Below are 18,893 nucleotides of genomic sequence, written 5' to 3' on the forward strand. Positions count from 1 at the left end.
GCTGAAAGCCTCAGGGAGCAACCTGACCTGTAGTTACCTAAATCACAGCCATTTTCCTTCCCTTGTGCCAAAACCTCCAGAGGTTATAGAGGATGGAGTTATTTGTTACATTGAAATCATTTGGCTTAGACTGCAGTAACTCTGCTGAGGATTTCACTGCAAGTATGCGGAATCTGGTGTTTGTAGCCAACCAGGGGTTCTGTCAGGCTGATGTATTGGGATTCTGATGATGCTAGATCTGTTTGTCCGAGACGCCAGGTGACCGTGAAGTGATTCTGTGGCTGAGCTGCTGGTGTCTGAAAGAGAATGTTTGGTCTGAGGACTCTGTTGCCGATGATGGTGGGGCTGATGCTGATCTTGATGCCTCAGATTGTGTGCATGACACAGATTGTGAACTGTGCCACAAACATTTCCCTCAGGAGTCCACATGACTATTATGAACCTGGTGATATCATCATAGGTGGAATTGCTTCTCAGCTCCTTGTGCTTTGGGAAAGCGAAAAGTTCACCAGATTTCCTAATAACTGGTTTTTAAACCACCCTGTGTAAGAAGTTTCATTTCTTTGAGTAATGCATATTCAAATGGGTATTTACCAGTGAGCAATCCTAAGCATGTATGCTCAGAAGTAAGAACCATGTTATTCAAATGGGCTTACTCCCAGGAAAATCGTCCTTATAATTGTAGCTTTAGTCACCTTTAGTCTCCGTGGTAGACGTCTTTGGGCTTTTGCTTCTGACAAGCAGGGCTAATGGTGAGGTTGTTACTGTTACAGCCACTTGAGTATCTATTTCACTCAAATGGCATATTTTACCTTAGCAATAATAGTCCTGCTGACTGATGGCACAGATTGGGATTTCTGTCTTCTTATGTCCCTCTTCCTTGTTTTCTTCCTTGAAATAGTACAGCCTGTTTTGTGGCCTCTTGAATTAAATGCAGCCTCCAAACGAGGCATTGCTTCAGGCAGATAATAAAAACATTTGGCTTGGTCAATCCCAGGATGTGCTGGTCCGGCATAGACATTTGCTGCCCTGTGGGTCCCTGATAACAAAGGACCCCCAAAGATGCTATTTGGATTCCCTTTCTCTGACTTAATATGTGACTTCTGTTGCAGTGTGGTGACTAAGAACTATCAGCATGTCTTGGCCTTGGCATTTGCAGTGAATGAAATCAATGGCAATCCCTTGCTATTGCCAAATGTCTCTCTGGGAATCCACATCCATGATAGCTACTTCGATGCACGGATGACTTATCAGGCTGTCCTGAAATTGCTGTCCACTCAGCAAGAAACTATCCCCAACTACAGATGCGATGGTCCAAAGCTTATGGCCGTTGTGGGTGGTCTGCATTCGGAAACTTCCATCCAGATAGCAACCATCTTGAACATCTACAGGATCCCACAGGTATTGCATAGGACATGGAAGTTTCATGTGTAACACCATAATTTCTTTTCCATTATTTTCCCAGGAGTTGTTAGGTGGGTCAGAGAGCAGAAAATAGGCAGAAACAAAAGTTCCAATTGATAAGGGGAAAAAAACCCACCAGTCTGTTCTACTGTTCTTCGGGGACGTTTCTGAAAAAGATCCCGAGGAGTTAGCCGTGTTAGTCTGTAGTAGCAAAATCAAAAAGAGTCTAGTAGCACCTTTAAGACTAACCAATTTTATTTTATTGTAGCATAAGCTTTCAAGAATCAAGTTCTCTTCATCAGATGCCTGATCCGATGCCTGCTACTAGACTCTTTTTGATTCTGAAAAAGATGTGAATCATATGAATTTTCAATAGATGCTCACAAATTGTTCCTTGCATGTGTCTGTCACGGAAGGACCATAGCTCAGGGATGGCCTGCATGCTTTGCTTCTACTGGGTTCAGCCCTTGACATATCAAGTCACAAGTTTCTTAAGCAACAAGGCTGAATCTTCAGAGATCCACTACCAATTTGTGTAGAGAATATTGGATAAAGATATGATTAGGATAGGTTCTAATTTATTTAAGACAGCTTCATATGTTGCAGCCAAGAGGAACTGACCCAAATCTTCACAAAGAAGTCAGAATGAGTTTGATTCCTGGAAACATCAGCCTCCCCAATGCTCCTGGCACATACATTGGAGCATGGAAAGTGGTGCATGGAAAGGCAGTGGCCCATATAATGAGCATGCAACACGAACATTTAATTGTAAACTTTTTATGTCGCTGTCTTGCACTGTGGATGCAATCCTAAGTACACTTACTATGGAGTAAGTCCCACTGAATTTAGTGGGACTTACTTCTGAGTATATATGCTTAAGATTGCACTGAAAATGTATGAAGCAATCAAATCCCCGATATTTTAACTGCCATGATGCATCAAAACTTTGGGACTGGATGAGGAAAAATACAGTCTTATACTGTTAGTAGGTTAAATGTTTTTGTAAATTGCATCATAGATCAAGAGGAGTTAGCCGTGTTCGTCTATAGTAGCAAAATAGTAAAGAGTCCAGTAGCACCTTTAAGACTAACCAACTTTATTGTAGCATAAGCTTTCGAGAGAGCTATGGCTGTCTTCGACTCTCTGACAAAGGGGGGGGGCATCAGCAATCCTAAGGTGTGTGTGGCTGACACCACATCATTTACGTATGTTCATAAAATGAAACCTAGATTTTATCAATGTAGACTTTAGGGAGAAGTCATTACATGTCTATAAACACTCAATTCCGACTCCTAAATGAAAATTCCATGTGTTCTGTTTTAGCTGCTCTATGGCTCCTTTGCTGCTGTCTCAAGCAGCCAGCCCCCTTCGTTCTACCAGATGGTTTCCAGTGAGGACCATCAGTATACTGGGCTTGTCCGGTTGCTTCTGCATTTCAAGTGGACATGGGTTGGGGTTCTTGCCGTGGATAATGATTATGGGGAGACGTTTGTTCAATCTTTGCTGCCGAAGTTTTCTGCGAATAGCATCTGTTCTGCTTTCGTGGAAAGAACCCCTGAAATGACTTTTATTCCAGGAGTTTTTGAATTTATAGACAAGCTAAGTAAGCTATCTTCAGTTCTGATTGGAAGCAAAACCAACGTGATGGTCATCTATGGTGATGTCCGATCAACCTTTGGACTGCAGCTGATGTTAGCAGAAAATCAGTTCAATACAAGGATCCCCATCAACAAAGTGTGGACTACAACTGCCCAATGGGATTTGTCATCAAACAGCTTTAATAAAATGGATGATATCCAACTCTTCCATGGAGCCTTCTCCTTCTCAGTTCACACCAATGAAGCACTAGAGTTTGAAAAGTTTGTTCAGCACAGAAACATTGACTCGCTTAAGAGAGATGGTTTTATTAGGGAGTTCTGGGGACAAGCTTTTGGATGCGAACTACCCCAGTCTCATGTCAACAAGAGGAGTGATGAAACTTGCAGTGGCGAAGAGAAGTTGGAAACTCTCCCAGAGCTGGTTTTTGAAGTGAGCATGAGTGGCCACAGCTACAGTGTCTACAATGCTGTCTATGCTGTGGCACATACTTTGCATGCCATGTACTCCCTTAGAGCCAAAGGTAAAGCAACAGCGCATGAAGACAGGATGGGGCTTAAGAATATTCAGCCGTGGCAGGTAAAGCCTCCTCACAGATGCATCTCTATTAGGACAGGGTTCGGTTTGGAATTGGCACGTTCCATAGCACAATAGTGGCTCCTTAAGTGGAAAATGATTCTACTTGAATATTGAAAGTGTCACTGTCCCTGCCTCTTCAGGAGCTGAGGTTCTTCAAAGTGATATCTGTTTGTGGTTTTCTCTACAGAGTACTCTTAGTTTTGAACTCCTGAATCTTTTTTGTTGCTTTGCCTTGGTTAATGGAAGATGTTTCTTTTGCAGTTTATCTTGCAGTTATGGCAACATTATCCCACATTGGACTGGCATTTAACCCATCAAAAATGTTTGGAAGTCAGAGAGTCTTCTCCATAGCTGTGTACCTGACACCTAGGGCAAATCCACACTCACTCATCTTCCGCTTATCTTGCGCTGTTGTGGCAATCGGCTTCATTCCACTACCAGGCTGTGCATCCTCACATCCACCCTTCCGGTGCGTCTTCATGGCGCAATCAGTTCTCCACACGCCACCGAGTAAAGCATTACCTTGGGCAGTTCCGTCCTCTGCCGTTAGAATTGACGGCACACGTCACTCCCCCCCCCCTTTTTTAAAAAAAAGCTCAATTATCCGGTATACCGATATTTTGAATTTCTAGACATGGCAATGTACTGTTTACCAGTATACCGACTGTTATGCACTGTTAAAAAAAAGGGTGGGGAGAAAACGGATTTCCGCCACTATCACGTGGTTTTGAGGGACAGCGCAATTGTGGCACGATGATGGCGGGGAACACGCTGAATGGATGAGCGTGTGAGTATCTGCATGAACAGTGAACCGCTTGCGAAAAAGACACAGAAACAAAAAGGGAGTGTGGATTCAGCCCTAGCTTGCAAAGCTTTAAGTGTCAGATTAATTTTTTTTTTGCATACTCAGGCATTTGGTTTTGATTGAGCACCCCTCCCCCCACACAGGGTTATTCTTATTGATTGTATGCTGCATTGTCATTATGTCAATTAAATTTTTAAAGTGTTTTTGAACAAATTGTCTTAGTTTTTTATCGTTAACTTCTTCAGAAACATTTTATGTTGAGAGGTAGGGTTTAAATCCTCCATAGGTTTGATACTTTATGATGCTAAGTTTGCCATGCAAGTTCACCATGGAGCCGCCTCATACCCACTGCCACCATGCAGTAGTTGTGGGAATTCTAATGGGAAAAAAGGAGATCCCAAAGGTGCTTGAAACACTGCTGCAGGGGGAAGAAGAGCTCAAGCCATTTTTCTATGTGAAAACTGTGTGTTTGTGTAGCACAGTAGGGGTTTGAAACTATTTCTCCTACATCTTAGTCTTGACATTTTAACCACTACAGTATGCTGACATTTTAACCACTACACTTCTCCCTTCTCTAGGTATATTCCATCCCTCAGAGGAACTTTATAGAACAATCCTGACCACATGGAAGAGTGCTCCTTAGTATCCTCAGAAAGCAAGATGGATTCACATGTGGCTCTAGCCTTTGCCACTGATGGCTGCTTCTGTTTATATTTGAAAATGGCTGCCTTAGGGCAGGGGATGGTCCTTAGACTTTGCTATGGTTTCTAGGTCTAGATCTGTACTTGACCTAAACCTGTACTTATTATTGAACCTTCATTGCAGGGATCTGTAGTACATGGCTCTAGAGTGAAAGGTGGCTTAGTGGGGAACCAATTAGGGGTTTGCATTCTGAAATATGAAAGCCAAACACACAAATTGCTGTTTTGGGCCGATACTGTGATTTTCTGGAAAGATAGCACAATCTAGGATTCTTAGACTTCACAAAAAACTCCCCTAGAAAAATCTTTATTTGTGTATGTATATGTATGTTTGGGTGTTCCCCAGGCAGTTATTTCCCCCCCTTCTCATCAGATCTTTGCAAGAGATTAGAAGCCAAGGGATCAGGATCCTAGCCAATCACTTTTGGAAACAAGTTCCAGAGAAGTAATTTCCATGGAGGAATCTGTGCTGAGCTGTGTGAGAAGCCCCAAATTTAAGTGAATACCTCCCCACTGGGGGTTCTTCAGGATCTGAACAAAGCTTGGGGTGGAACAAAAGCTCCCTCCTCTACCCGTGCTTCCCTCCACCAGCAAAATCATCTTCTATGGTTTTTAAATAACATTCTTGGAGCCGAATAAACGAAATAAAAAACTTGCAACAATCAGTGTTTGTTCTGCAGAAACTTTATGGATTATTAATCAACATGCCAATTATCAGTAATGTTAAGCTGTGTGTTTTCAGCTGTGCCCATGAACTTCCTTACACTGGCTGGTTGTTGATCTCTTGATCTGAATTTTAACATAGCTTGGCTATTTAATTATGAAAATTTGCTGACCCCTACCTCAGGGTGCTAAAGACGTTCTCCTCAAATATGGCCAGAACAAAACATTTGGTGAGCAACAAACCTTGGTAGCGAGGAGGACATTCTTGAGACCTGGGAACAACAAATGTCTCCGTGTTCAGAGTCCTCTATTTTGATTATTATATGAATATTCCCCTTTTTTAAATATTTGTATCCCATACCTCAACCAGAAAAATGGTTCTGTCCTAAAGGGATAGAAAATTACGCACTTCAAGGATGCTTGTTTGTAAACCTCTGTGTGAAGGGCCTAACCCATAAGTTTTTTTTTTAAAATTCTAGCTCCACTATTTTCTGAAGAACATCTCTTTTAACAACACCATGGGGGACAATGTCTTTTTCAGGAATGGAGAGTTACCATTTGGATTTGATATTATAAACTGGGTCACTTTCCCAAACCAGTCCTTCCAGAGAGTGAAAGTTGGAAGGGTGAATCCTCTGGCTTCCCCAGGCAAAGAGTTCACTATTGAAAAGGAGAAGATCGGCTGGCACAGCAGGTTCAAGCAGGTGAACGCCTAATTTTTCAGCCCTCTGTGAGAAACAAATATGTGTGTGTGTTACATACTGTCAAGTCACTTCCAACTTATGGTGACCCTGTGAATGAAAGATCTCCAAAAACAAATAGAGAATCCTAATAAGCCTTCTCTCTCTTAAAAGAAAATCATTGGATTATCTCATTCAATAGCCATCGCAGATGTCTATCAAATAGTGTTCGGCTTTACCAGCATGAAATTGAATAGTTGTGCCTCAGTGGTAGAACTTCTCTTGGATGCAGAAGGTCTCTGGTTAGATCCCCAGCAACTCCCGTTAAAGTGGTCAGGTGGCAGTTGATGCAAACGGCCTTACTGGAGAGCCACTTCCAGTCAGAGTATATCTGACTAATATATCAATGGTCTGACACAGTATAGGCAGTTTCGAGTGTGATCGTGTGCCTATGTGGTGCATTTTACAGTCCAAAAGCCCTTTGCTATTCCATTATCCTCTGTCAACATGTAGAGCAGCAAGTGAGATGGAATGTCTTAAAAATATATATTTGGATGCAAAACACTGTCTCCTTTTCGTTATGGTCAGATGGTGCCCCGTTCTGTTTGTACGGAGAGTTGCCATGCTGGTTTTAGCAGAAAAGTGCAGGAAGGGAAGCCATTTTGCTGTTTTGACTGCGCTCCGTGCTCAGAAGGGAAGATTTCTGGTCAGGAAGGTAGGAAACTAATTCCTCAATTGTTTGTCCCAAAGAGATGACATGACTAACAGGTTGCAATGATGGTATTGTACATCAAATGACAATGGGGGATGTGGCCATGATAGTCAGAGGCTATTTATATAGGCAAAACCTACCACAGCTGGATGCAACATATTGATGTCATGCAAGGCTGTGATACCACCAGGGCCAGGGTACCCATCTCCCTATGGAGATTCTTCACGGGATGCCATAGATAAGTAAACAGGTCAGAGATGTAACAGAGGCACTTTGCTCCTTTACAATGGCAGCTCCTAAGTCACATGTAGGATTGTCAGGTTCTCTTACCCTCTTGGCGGGATGGGGGGGGACCTGGCACTCACCTTATTTTTCCTTTTTGTGTGTGCACAAAGTGTGTACACCCTCCTGGACCTGCACAACAGCGTCACTCCCAAGAGTGATGTCATTGTGCAGGCCCAGGAGCGCATGTCTGGTGTACATTGGGCTGAGTTGGGCCTCAAATGTTGCACCACTCTGGGAGCGCACCTGGGAGGCCTGTTCCTCTGCCTTTCCCCCCTGCTGGCCAGTTGAGTGGTGGTGGCAAAATTTTCTTCTGGCCAGTCAAATGGCTGGCCAGCCTGCCAGCACCTCCATCAGCGGAGACCTTTTATCCCTCTTCCCCCGGCCACCCCCAGTTCCTGCTATCTTGCTCTTACTCCTGAGCAGGCGCTTTATCTTGAGGAGGTTTTTATCTCAGAAGAGGTCGTTGCTCGATAGGAAGCTAATACTCGTTGGCTTCCCTTTCTGTGCCTCTGCTCATCCCTGGCTCTCGCAGGCTAAATGGGTTCTTCCCATCGCTCTGCAAGTGAGCTACTCCTATCCTTAGGGCTGTGCCCTTGCTCTAGCCTTTCTCCCCCAGTGAACGACTGTTTAGATCTTTCCTGGTTTGATTTCTGAGGTAAACTTTTCTTAATTGGGAGTGACGGTAGGTGATTTCCCCCCCAAGTTTCCCTCCCACTGCAGACCTTTAATTTGCCACCTGTGCTCTTCCTCCTGGTCCTGTGTCTCTTAGGAGCTGCATTTTGAGTTACAGGGAGATAGTTTTCCTGACCTGTGAGAACATTTCACCATTTTGGCGTTATTGTTATGAAGGTCCTGTCTCATGTGAAGAAAGGAAGAACCCTGCTGGATCAAACCAATGGCCCATCTAGTCCTGTGTCCAGTTTCCCACAGCGGTTCACTTGGTGCCCTAGAAGACCCACAAGTAGGATCACAGAGGCCAAAGCCTTGCCCTGTTGTTTCCCTGCTAAGCAACTGGTATTCAGGTTTGCTACCTCTGAACATGGAGGTTCCATTTAGTCATGATGGCTGATAGTTATGGATGAACCTGTCCTCCATGATTTTATCTCATTCTCCTTGGATACCATATAGGATTTCTTCAGAATATGGCCCATGTTAAAATGTATGGGGTAGTCAATGGTGGTGCCTTATCTTTTCAGACATGAACGATTGTGGGAAGTGCCCTGAAGACCAATATCCAAACCAAGAACAAACACAGTGCGTCCCCAAAAGTCTAAGCTTCCTCTCTTACAAAGAACCATTGGGAATAGTTTTGGTTACTTTGGGCCTTTTCTTTGCTGTGATGGCTGCTACAGTGCTGGGAATCTTCATAAAGCACCAGGAGACGCCCATAGTCAGAGCCAACAACTGCAGCCTCACCTATGCTCTCCTCATCTCCCTCCTGCTTGGCTTCCTGTCCTCCTTGCTATTCATTGGCCAATCAGGGAAGGTGACCTGTGTCCTCCGCCAAACAACTTTCAGCATAGTATTCTCCGTGGCTCTTTCTTGTGTTTTGGCAAAAACTATCACGGTTGTCCTGGCTTTCGTAGCCACCCAGCCAGGAAGCTGGGTAAGGAAATGGGTAGGGAAACATCTGGCAAATGCTGTTGTTGTCACCTGCTCTTTTGTTCAAGTTTGTATTTGTATTGTGTGGTTGGGAACCTCGCCTCCATTCCCAGATCTCGACTTAAGCTCAGTCCCTAGAGAAATAGTGGTTGGATGTAACAAAGGCTCTATCCTCATGTTTTATTGTGCAATGAGTTACTTGGGCTTTCTGGCCCTCCTGAGTTTGACTGCGGCTTTCCTAGCCAGGAAATTGCCCAGCAGCTTCAACGAGGCCAAGCTGATCACCTTCAGCATGCTGGTTTCCTGCAGTGTTTGGGTGTCCTTTGTTCCAACCTACCTGAGCACCAAAGGGAAAAACATGGTGGCTGTGGAGATCTTCTCTATCCTGACCTCCAGCGGTGGCATACTGGTCTGCTTTTTCTCCCCCAAATGCTTCATTATTTTAGTAAGACCTGATCTGAACAGCAGGAAGAAACTTATTAAAAAAAAGAATAACAGAATCTAAGGCCCTGGAATGTCTTTGTACTGTTTAATTCTTTCCCAGTGGTGCCTGCAATAAAACCGATGGCTTGAAACAGATATGGTTTGAGAAGGAGGAATAAAGGGCCTAATTTTGTAAGAAATGGTTTGGTGTATCAATTCCTTTAATGAAACTGTAAACTCTGTTCAGCAGTAAACTCCAATCATACCTCAGTATATGTCTATTGACAATTAAAAAAAGGAACCAAGGAGCCGAATGATTACCTTTGCCTAAATGATGATTTTTCAGGTCCTAGTGTGACTCAGTGTTACAGTTGGGTGGAACCTCCTTAAAGGATACGGATCCCCTGAAGTCTCTGCCACATTGAGGGACTGTGAGGAGGTAGTTCCCCCAAAGAGAAGCCCCAAGCCATCTAGGAGAAATTCTTGTAAGGGTGGGAAACTAGGGCCAAATCCACACGCACTCACCATCTGCTTATCTTGCGCAGTCATGGCAGTTGGGTTCATTCCACTACCATGCTGTGCATCATCACATTCACCCTCCCAGTGCGTCAGTTCTCCACACGCCACTGAGTAAAGTGTTATAGTGGGCGGTTCCCTCCTCCATCATCAGCATTGACGGCGCATGTCACTTCCCTTTTTTTAAAAAAAAAGTTAATTTTGCGCTATACTGATATTCCAACTTTTAAGAAATGGCAAGGTCCCCTCCCCCTCAACTTTGATTGGCCCATTTTTTGCTCGTCACAGACCACTTTCTAACAATTGGCTGGTTGTTATGGCGGGCAAATTTGAAAATAATTTGTCACATTAAAACATTCTCCGGAAACCCTGTTGCTCACAGTGGTGTTCTGCTTGTAGTAGTCGCCAACATGGATGCTCAGAGCATGATATTTCTCATGATGGCTCAGATTGTGGTTGGCATGCTTCGCAGCACAGCCAATATGTTCCTAGCCTTTTCCCGCGCAAACCACTGCTCACTAAAGTAGGTTTTGAGGTATACCGACCTTTCTTTATTGTGCAAATAAGCTATGAAAGACCTTTTTTTTTTAAAAAAAAAAAGGGCTGGGCAAAAAACAGATTTCTGCCATTATCACGTGGTACAGAAAGGAGGTGCAATTGTGGCACGGTGATGGTGGGGAAGACGTGGAATGGGAAAGCATATGAGTATCTGCTTGAACAGCGCTGTGGTTGCGAAAGAGGCACGGAAACAAAAAGGAAGTGTGGATTCGGCCTAGGAGCCTGTGAACAGTGTCCAGGGTTGAGCGCCCCAAGCACCCCAGACTTGCCACAGACCCCTTACTTGAAAGCCGACAGAACCCCGGCTGCAGGCACAGGAAGCCTCAGGGAGGGGGCTGAGCTCCAGACAGCAGCAAGGGAAGGGAAAAAGGAGCCAGGGGGAGAAACCAGCCAGGAGCATGCTGCCCAACCCTACCCCAAAGGGCAAGAGGCACACAAGCCTGCCAGAGACTCCAACACTGGGACGGAGGTACTGGAGGCCCCTGAACAAGCCCTAGGAGGAACCAGCAGCAACAGCCTCCTGGGAGAGCTGGCTGGACCCCAGGAGACTGGCGTGGCACCTCATGAGCAAAGACAGAGGAGGCCACGCCGCATTGCCTGGAAAGGCCCTGCCAGCCCTGTCTTGCAGGAAGAATAAGAGTGAAAGGAGGCACACCTGAAAAAAAGCCCCAGCTGGGATACATCCAGCCCTGCCCTGCAAGAGAAGAGAGGAATGCAAGGAGAAACTAGGATGAGGGAAGAAACACCTGAGGGCATACACAGCTGGACAGCATCAGGAATGGGAAGGAGCCTGGGAGAAATGGTGGGGGAAGTTGGAGGAAACCCTATAAAGGCTGGCTTAGGCGAGAGATCAGGGTGGGCTGTGTAGGAGTGGTGTAGGAGTGGCTGGAGGTTGGATGGCAAGGAGGAGTATGAGCGAGCAAGGAGGGAAAGGAAGGTTGGTGAAGGGGAGGGAGCGGGAGCGGGAGCAGAGTCAGATTGAGTGGGCCTGCGAGTGGACTGAGAGGGAGTAAGGGTGAGGTATACCTCCCCTCCTTTCACAAAGTGGGACCCTGCAGTATCCCTGACAACACCCCAGAGTCAGTGTCAGGCACCCCAGCATCTGGTGCAGCAACGCCTGGGACGAATCCTGACAAACGGTACTGGTCCACCTCTGGAATTCTCATAATCACCTCTAGGATCCCATAAGCAGAGAAAACCAAACAGAAGCCCATACCAGAAGACAGTGTGTCTGCCAGACTTCCCAATGCAAGGGTCTCCTCAAGAGGAGAAAGCTGAGCTGTGAGACTTTCCAGAATTCAGGTCCGACTCAAAGTCAGCAGGAAATGTGGGTTGATGAGGCTCTAGTTTCAGGGAACTATTGTACCAGCAAAGACTGATGAGGCACTAGGGGCAGTTGCAGCCAAATCTTTGCTGGTACAACAGTTTCCTGAAACTAGTTCTTGTCCTATGTCTGAACAGCAGCCTGTTGTGCCTAGTTCTCCCCAGCTCTGCTTCCCAGCTTTCAGATCCTGTTCCTTCATCCATGCTGCTGATCCTTGCATAAGCTGCTCCCCCAATAGTTGGGGCTCTTCGGTATTTCTGGAACAGAAATGAGATGGAATCCTTCTGTTGGATTCCATCTCCAATGAACAGACTGTTGGAGGTTTCTCCAATGAACAGACTCCTTTTTCCAGCAAATGAAGCCGCCTTCCAGTGGAAGATTCCTTATTAAGGGTTGAATTAGATGTTATGCTGGGTTCACTTTCAGGGTCACTGATTTGATATATGTCTGTACTTGTACAGTTTCATGTGTCCAGGAGTCATTTCATAGAAAAAGAGCTGGAGGAACTCATTAGCATATGCCACGCCCCTTGACATTGCCGGAAGTGTGTCATTAGCATAACTGACTTGCATATGCCACACCCTGTGACATCACCTATCCTGGCTGTTTTGGACCCAGTCTTGGCCATTCAGAGCTGAAATTGGGCCGAAAATGGCCGAAAAGGGGCCCAAAATGGTCAGGATCGGGCCGTTGCTGAGTGGGAGAGTGGTCCACCACCTGTCAGAGGCCTGATCCAGGCTGTTTTGGCCCCAATCCAGGCCGAAATGGCCCCCAAATGGCTGAGAGTCAGGTGGGCGGGACCACCTGTTATGTAACCTCTTTGGGGAACTGCCGGAACTGCATTCCTGCGCATTCCCCCTCAAAACGAGCCCTTCCCGTGTCCCTCCTGCCTTTCTGATGCACTAGGTGTCCCCTGCCATTTGATTTGATGCGCATGTGTTTAGCACAAGCCCATAGACAATGGATTACAATGTCATATGCTCTTTGTTTGCTTTCACTTTGTGGTTTTCATTAGATTTCTTATTGCATATACTATATGGTGACCATTAACTTGTTCTCTAATGCAGACTGCCTCTCCCCCCACCCCAGACACTAGCAGTGATGCTTCCAAAGAGACTTCTTGCTGGTATAGTTCACAAAGAATGAACATCACAGCCACCCGTCTGCTCCTGCATGTTAAACAAAATCTAGGGAGTTTGAACTTGGAGATCCCTTTTAGTTAGGCATGGGTAACAGCTGTTTGTAGACCAAAAGAAATTGAATCTGGGTGTGATTCTATTTCCAGTGCAGGCATTCACCATGCCCCCAAGCCTCCCTCAAAGAAGGGTACGGGTAGGGGCAGGAGACCTTCAAACGTTTTCTCTTTTGCAGTTTTACTGAGCAAATTCCCCTGCTGTGTAGCAGCTGCTTATTTCCCCCATTGCATTTCTCTTCTAGTGATGCAAGTGCACATAAGAATATATTGAAGCAGCCTTATACTGAGCAAGCTATTTTCTGCTCTATTTGTCAGCAGCTCTCCAGAGTCTCAGGAAAGAGAAGGGTCTTCCCTGCTACCTGATCAGTTAACTGGAGATGCCAATAAGATGAATGAGACTAGACTGAACACTCAAAAGTCTTTCACACAAAGACAGCAACACACAAGCAAAACTTAAAATGGTATGCAAATCTTGTCCTAAAGAAAGACAAAAATGATACTTCCCCTCAGCAGCTCAAAACTGAATTTGCTCACGGAGGAAAACACAGAGTGTCTTGCTCAGAAATGCCACCTGGTGTCCAGGGTTGATCTCAGCATGAAACTAACTAATTTCTGAGTTATTTTAACTTCGCATGTGCTAAGATGCAGTGACTCATAGAATGCAATGATAAGGGAAAAATAGGAGGAATACAGTGAAACCCATGGCTCTCCAGGCATAGGGTTAGTAGCACGAACCTAGTTCTGGATGACCCAGAGGAAGATCAAGTGCACTAAGAACTCGCAGACAAACCTGGAGACATTGGGCAAAGCTACAAGTGACGAATGACACTTGAATGGCAAGTGTATTTCTCCCTGTTCACTTGCGCTCCACTCAATCCACTTGCCGTTCAAGTGTCATTTGTCACTTGTAGCTTGGCCCATTGTAACATTGTAACAGTTTGGCCCTAAGAGGAACGGGCCATTAGATCCAGTCAAAAGAGTTGAACTAGTATAAAATATATGTGAGTTTCCTGATGTTTGTACAGTCCTGGGAATCTTGTTCAAAGTGAGAACTTCTCATGCCTTCCCCCGATGCACCTAACAGTGCAGTCCTAAAAGAGTTACACCCTTCTGAGTCCACTGACTGTAAAGGACTTAGATGGGAGTAACTCTGCTTAGGAGGGCACTGAGAGTCAGGGAAGAGGCAGAACCTTTAACTGGGTTCTAGGAGTTAGGGTTAGTAGGGTTAGGGTTAGTAGGGTTAGTAGCCTGGTTCTAGGAGCAATGAGAGAGTGGGGGGATCAGTGGGGCTACAGGGGAGGGGAACCTCAAAATGCTCTTGGTTTGTGTGTTCCATCCCAACCACGCCATATTGGTTAAAGTGACTAAGTGCTTGTGTAAACGCCTCCCAAATCATTAAAGTTTGTTAATATACTTCAGGCTTTTGTCCCTGGTGGCCTAAGTGGTCCAACTGGGGGGCGGGGCAACTGGGGGGCTTTTGTGCTGTTTGCCTTCCCCCCCCCCTCCCTTCAGTGGTCTGTGAATCTCTGTGAGAGATAAATACAGCATTATAACAGCCACCTGGCTGGCTGTCTCATGTCTTTTTAATCCTCCCCTTCCTCCAAGGGCTGTGTACGTGGTTCTTCATTCCCCATTTTATCCTCACAACATCCCTGTGAGGCAGGTTAAGCTGAGAGACACTGACTAGCCTAAGGTCACCCTGCAAGCTACCACAGCAGAGCCAGGATTGTAACCTGGCTCTCCCAGGCTCTTGTCTGGTACCAAAACCATTATTCCACACTGGCTCTCCTCAATTCTCCTTCTGGACCTGCCTTTTCTGCTCATGTTTTTTTCACAGTGGGGCATCATAAACTGACATTTTCTGTAATATTCCACTGGGGAGCGAAAAAGAATATTACTGAGAACAAACATCCCTCCCCTCCCCCCAGTTATGATGCACTTAATTCTGTGTGGAAGGATGATTCTCTCTCCTTTGTGAGAAATGCTCATGAAGATTTCACAAAAAAAGGAGCTGTAAAAACTTGCTTTGTTATCTCAACTGCTTTGTTATCAGGCCAGGGATCACAGCAGACAACAGTATTCAAGCTGGGAAAATGGGCCACAAGGTTGGCGTTTGTATTGGTAGAGCCATTGACAGAATCACTGCTGTTGAAGACAGCTGGCTCAGACTGATTTTCATGAGAACAAGGGGTTAAGTATCAGAGGACTTGGATCCCATGACTCCTTTCTGCCAGAATCTTTCCTCCCATGAAGGGAAGAGTACAGACATCAGAGAAAGCTTTTTGCTATGGGAGGAAGATTTGGTATAAGAGAGTCATAGGAACATCTTTCACTGCAGCCAATTTTGGGGCACTTCACTGAGGCCACTTTTGGCTCCAAACAGGACAGAAATGGCCCCGTGTGAAGTGTAGGAGCATGCTTGTGGCTGGCATGATGATGTCACTTTCTGGAAGTGACATTGTCGTTGGAAGCACATCTGGTATGTGCTTTCCTGTGTTACCTGCTGGTGATGGGGGATCACCGGTGTGTGTGTGTGTGTTTGTTACCTCCTGCCAATCGCTAGTGGCAATGTGGTAAACCCACCCCCCCACCCCCGGAGATGGACAGCCACCAACGGGCAGTTGGAAAGCCTACTCACACATCCTTCCTGAAGACATGGGGTTTGATCTTACAACTGCCTTCTTTAAAGATGGTCCTATGAGCATCTGATGATCTGATATTTATATGCTGAATTTAAATTTAGTAGGTTAGGTGATATTTATAGGTAAAAAGTAAAGGTAGTCCCCTGTGCAAACACCGAGTCATTACTGGCCCATGGGGGGATGTCGCATCATGACGTTTTCTTGGCAGACTTTTTACGGGGTGGTTTGCCATTGCCTTCCCCAGCCATCTACACTTTACCCCCAGGAAACTGGGAATTCATTTTACCGACCTCTGAAGGATGGAAAGCTGAATCAACCTTGAGCTGGCTACGTGAACTCAGCTTCCTCCAGGATCGAACTCAGGTTGTGAGCAGAGCTTGGGCTGCAGTACTGCAGTTTACCACTCTGCACCACATGGTAATAAATAACAGATTCAAAATCCTATAGAATAAAACACCCAATGACATAAACACACCAGTAGAACAATGTTAAAAGTGTGTATTTATTGCTTGGGGGAAGATAGAAGCAAACATAAATAAAGGAACTCAACATATTTATACCAGAGACATTGACCACTGAAGAGAACGGGAGAAAGTTTGAATAAGAAAAATTATCTGGATCAAACCTTAAAGATTTTAAAAAACCTTTTGCATCACACTGTCTTCCCACCAGATGGCACTCAATACTTATACTGTGAGACAGCCACCATGCACTACTGAGATGGAGTTTTGCAACAACTGTTTGAGACTCCCTGTCTCTTCCTAGTTATAGAATTAATGCTGCCTTTCTTTCTCCAAAGCATATATTCAGAATAGTAAAAAAACAAAACTATGGATAAAAATCATGCACGTAAAAATTTCATGTATGCATTCATAATATACACCAATAATTTGCAAGCCTGTTATACGTACACCAGACCAGTCAGAACACGTCTCCCCATATCAGTTCAAAAAGACAGATGTTTGAAGATTGCTGCATTGGCTGACCAATTTGCTGCAGTGCTGAGGTCAAGCCGCTGTCATTGACCTTTCAAGCTCATTCATGACTCCCCTCCCTTAGGGCGCAGGTACACCTTGCAGTTTTAAAGTAGTGGAACAGGATCAAATTTACCAGTTCTGACTCTGTAAGCTTCCAGTCAGTAAGTTTATTACTATCTAAAGACCCCACATGCCCAGCCGCACCATTTGCCAAACGTATACCATTCCTGACAATCTGTCAGAGGTCTCAGCCAACAACGTCCCACTTAGGGAGTGGGTTTACAAGTCAGATGCAGTGATGGACCGGCTATCAATATTAAAATCCAAGGCAGCTCCTTGGTATAAATGAATTACATTTGATCACTTAAGATTGACCTACCTAGCCAGCATTTCTCATTACAATCTCAGAATGTCTTTCACTGCTCTGTGTTTTCAGACGATGCAATCAGCTCTTTTGACAGGGCGTTATTCTCGCATCCCTATGGAACACCGCAGCTGCATTTGTGGATCATCTACATTGGAGAACCTTCCCCACTACCTACTTTACTGTCCATTATACAGTGTGCCCAGAGCTAAATTCTTGGCCAGAATCCTACCAGCCACAAACACACATTCTGAAATCGAGAAGATTGTGTTCTTGTTATGTGACACAGATAATCATGTATCTTACAGAGTCTCTCAGTTTGCCCTTGCAGCCAAGAAGATAAGATCTAAGGTGGTACTGAATGAGTCTGTTTCATGACCCCTGGGATAGTTTGGTATATTGTACTGTTTTAATTAATTTTAATTAACCTTTTACTGTAAGTTTTTACTGATACTGGAAGTTAACTGTTTATTAGTTGACATGATGTTTGGAAAATTTGTGACGGCCGATGGCTATAGACAATAAACTCTGACAAGCTCATTCATGACCTGGGATCCTCATCGCTGTAGGACTGCCTCCCTCACCCCATATGTACCAGCAAGAACTTGGAGGCTCTGTAAGATAGAGTTGGGGGTCAGTTATTTTGATAGGTTAAACAGCTTGCTGTCTTGTAATTTTATTCTATTTTTGTGAAATGTGTTTTAGCTGAATGTTGATTGGGAGAAAAGTAGTATATGAATATTTTAAATAAATAAATTATTTATTTAAAATAAATAAATATTTATTTATATGGAATGTCCCCTTTGTAACTTTCCAGCAGAGAGAAAAGAACAGCAAAAAGATGACAAAACTAATTTTTAACACTGGGGAGTATTAAAACATGGCATTGCTCATTTGAGATGGAAATGGTACAGTCCAGTCTGCCAACTCAGGAGGACTCTACCACTTCATTCTACCTCATGGGATCTCATCCTTTTGGTGGTAATGGAACATTTTCTAGATTTGCATGTGGTGTCACTCTTGAGTCACATGTGAGAATCAGGAGTCCAGCAATGCACAAGGAACTGGTTGTTGTGACCAGGAATTTTTGAACTGAAAACTAATGTCAAGCAAGGAGCCTTGCAAGTTACTTTGTTTCCAGGTACCTCCCATTGCTGAAAGTCTGAAGAGAACAATGGTTTACATCTGTCAAGCAATCATAAATTACCTTAAGGACAATAAATGGGATGGCCCACTTTGATCACCCGAAAAGGCTATGCTGGGAATCATGGGACCTAAATAGACAATAGCCATGTAGGATGGGGGCTGTAGTAATGAGGGGAAATGGGAAGATTGAGTCGAAAAAGTGATCTGGATCCAAAACAAAGTGAGGGAGGCAAGCACCAACCTCGGTCCCCTTGTTTCTCAAACCAGCATGCATGACCTAGAGACTTTTATAGGTCTATGGTTGTTGTGGGTTTTCTGGGCTGTATTGCCGTGGTCTTTGCATTGTAGTTCCTGACGTTTCGCCAGCAGCTGTGGCTGGCATCTTCAGAGATGTAGCACCAAAAGACAGAGATCTCTCAGTGTCACAGATCTCTCAGTCTCACTGTGACACTGAGAGATCTCTGTCTTTTGGTGCTACACCTCTGAAGATGCCAAGACCACAGCAATACGGCCCGGAAAACCCACAACAACCATCGTTCTCCGGCCATGAAAGCCTTCGACAATACATTTTATAGGTCTTCTCTGAAGACATGCCATCGGATCTGGTGCTCTGTCTTGCTTCTTTTCAAGAGCTTCCTTTGCTGGTCATCAAATGGCTGGTTACCATATAGTTTCCTTCACTGTTGTACACAGCATGAATTCTGGCTTGAAAACTTTCAGG

The 18,893-nt window shown here is 44.8% G+C and overlaps 1 protein-coding gene across 1 annotated transcript; it reads left to right on the forward strand.

Moving 5' to 3' along the window:
* The first annotated feature begins 336 nt into the window (after positions 1-336).
* LOC129339117 (vomeronasal type-2 receptor 26-like) lies at positions 337-9,532 on the forward strand. Its single transcript, XM_054993721.1, has 5 exons — positions 337-545; positions 1,113-1,401; positions 2,728-3,579; positions 7,017-7,143; positions 8,622-9,532. Exons 1-5 carry the CDS (start codon positions 337-339, stop codon positions 9,530-9,532), a joined length of 2,388 nt encoding a protein of 795 aa, XP_054849696.1.
* The last annotated feature ends 9,361 nt before the right edge of the window (positions 9,533-18,893 follow it).

The sequence above is a fragment of the Eublepharis macularius genome, chromosome 12 (genome assembly GCF_028583425.1).
Source record: "Eublepharis macularius isolate TG4126 chromosome 12, MPM_Emac_v1.0, whole genome shotgun sequence".
Classification (NCBI taxonomy): Eukaryota; Metazoa; Chordata; class Lepidosauria; order Squamata; family Eublepharidae; genus Eublepharis; species Eublepharis macularius.

Coding starts and splice junctions, on each gene's coding strand:
- LOC129339117 (XM_054993721.1), top strand. CDS start 337: ATGGTGGGGCTGATGCTGATCTTGATGCCTCAGATTGTGTGCATGACA. Junction 3,580..7,016: donor AGAATATTCAGCCGTGGCAG/GTAAAGCCTCCT, acceptor CGTTATGGTCAG/ATGGTGCCCCGTTCTGTTTG. Junction 7,144..8,621: donor GAAGATTTCTGGTCAGGAAG/GTAGGAAACTAA, acceptor TTATCTTTTCAG/ACATGAACGATTGTGGGAAG.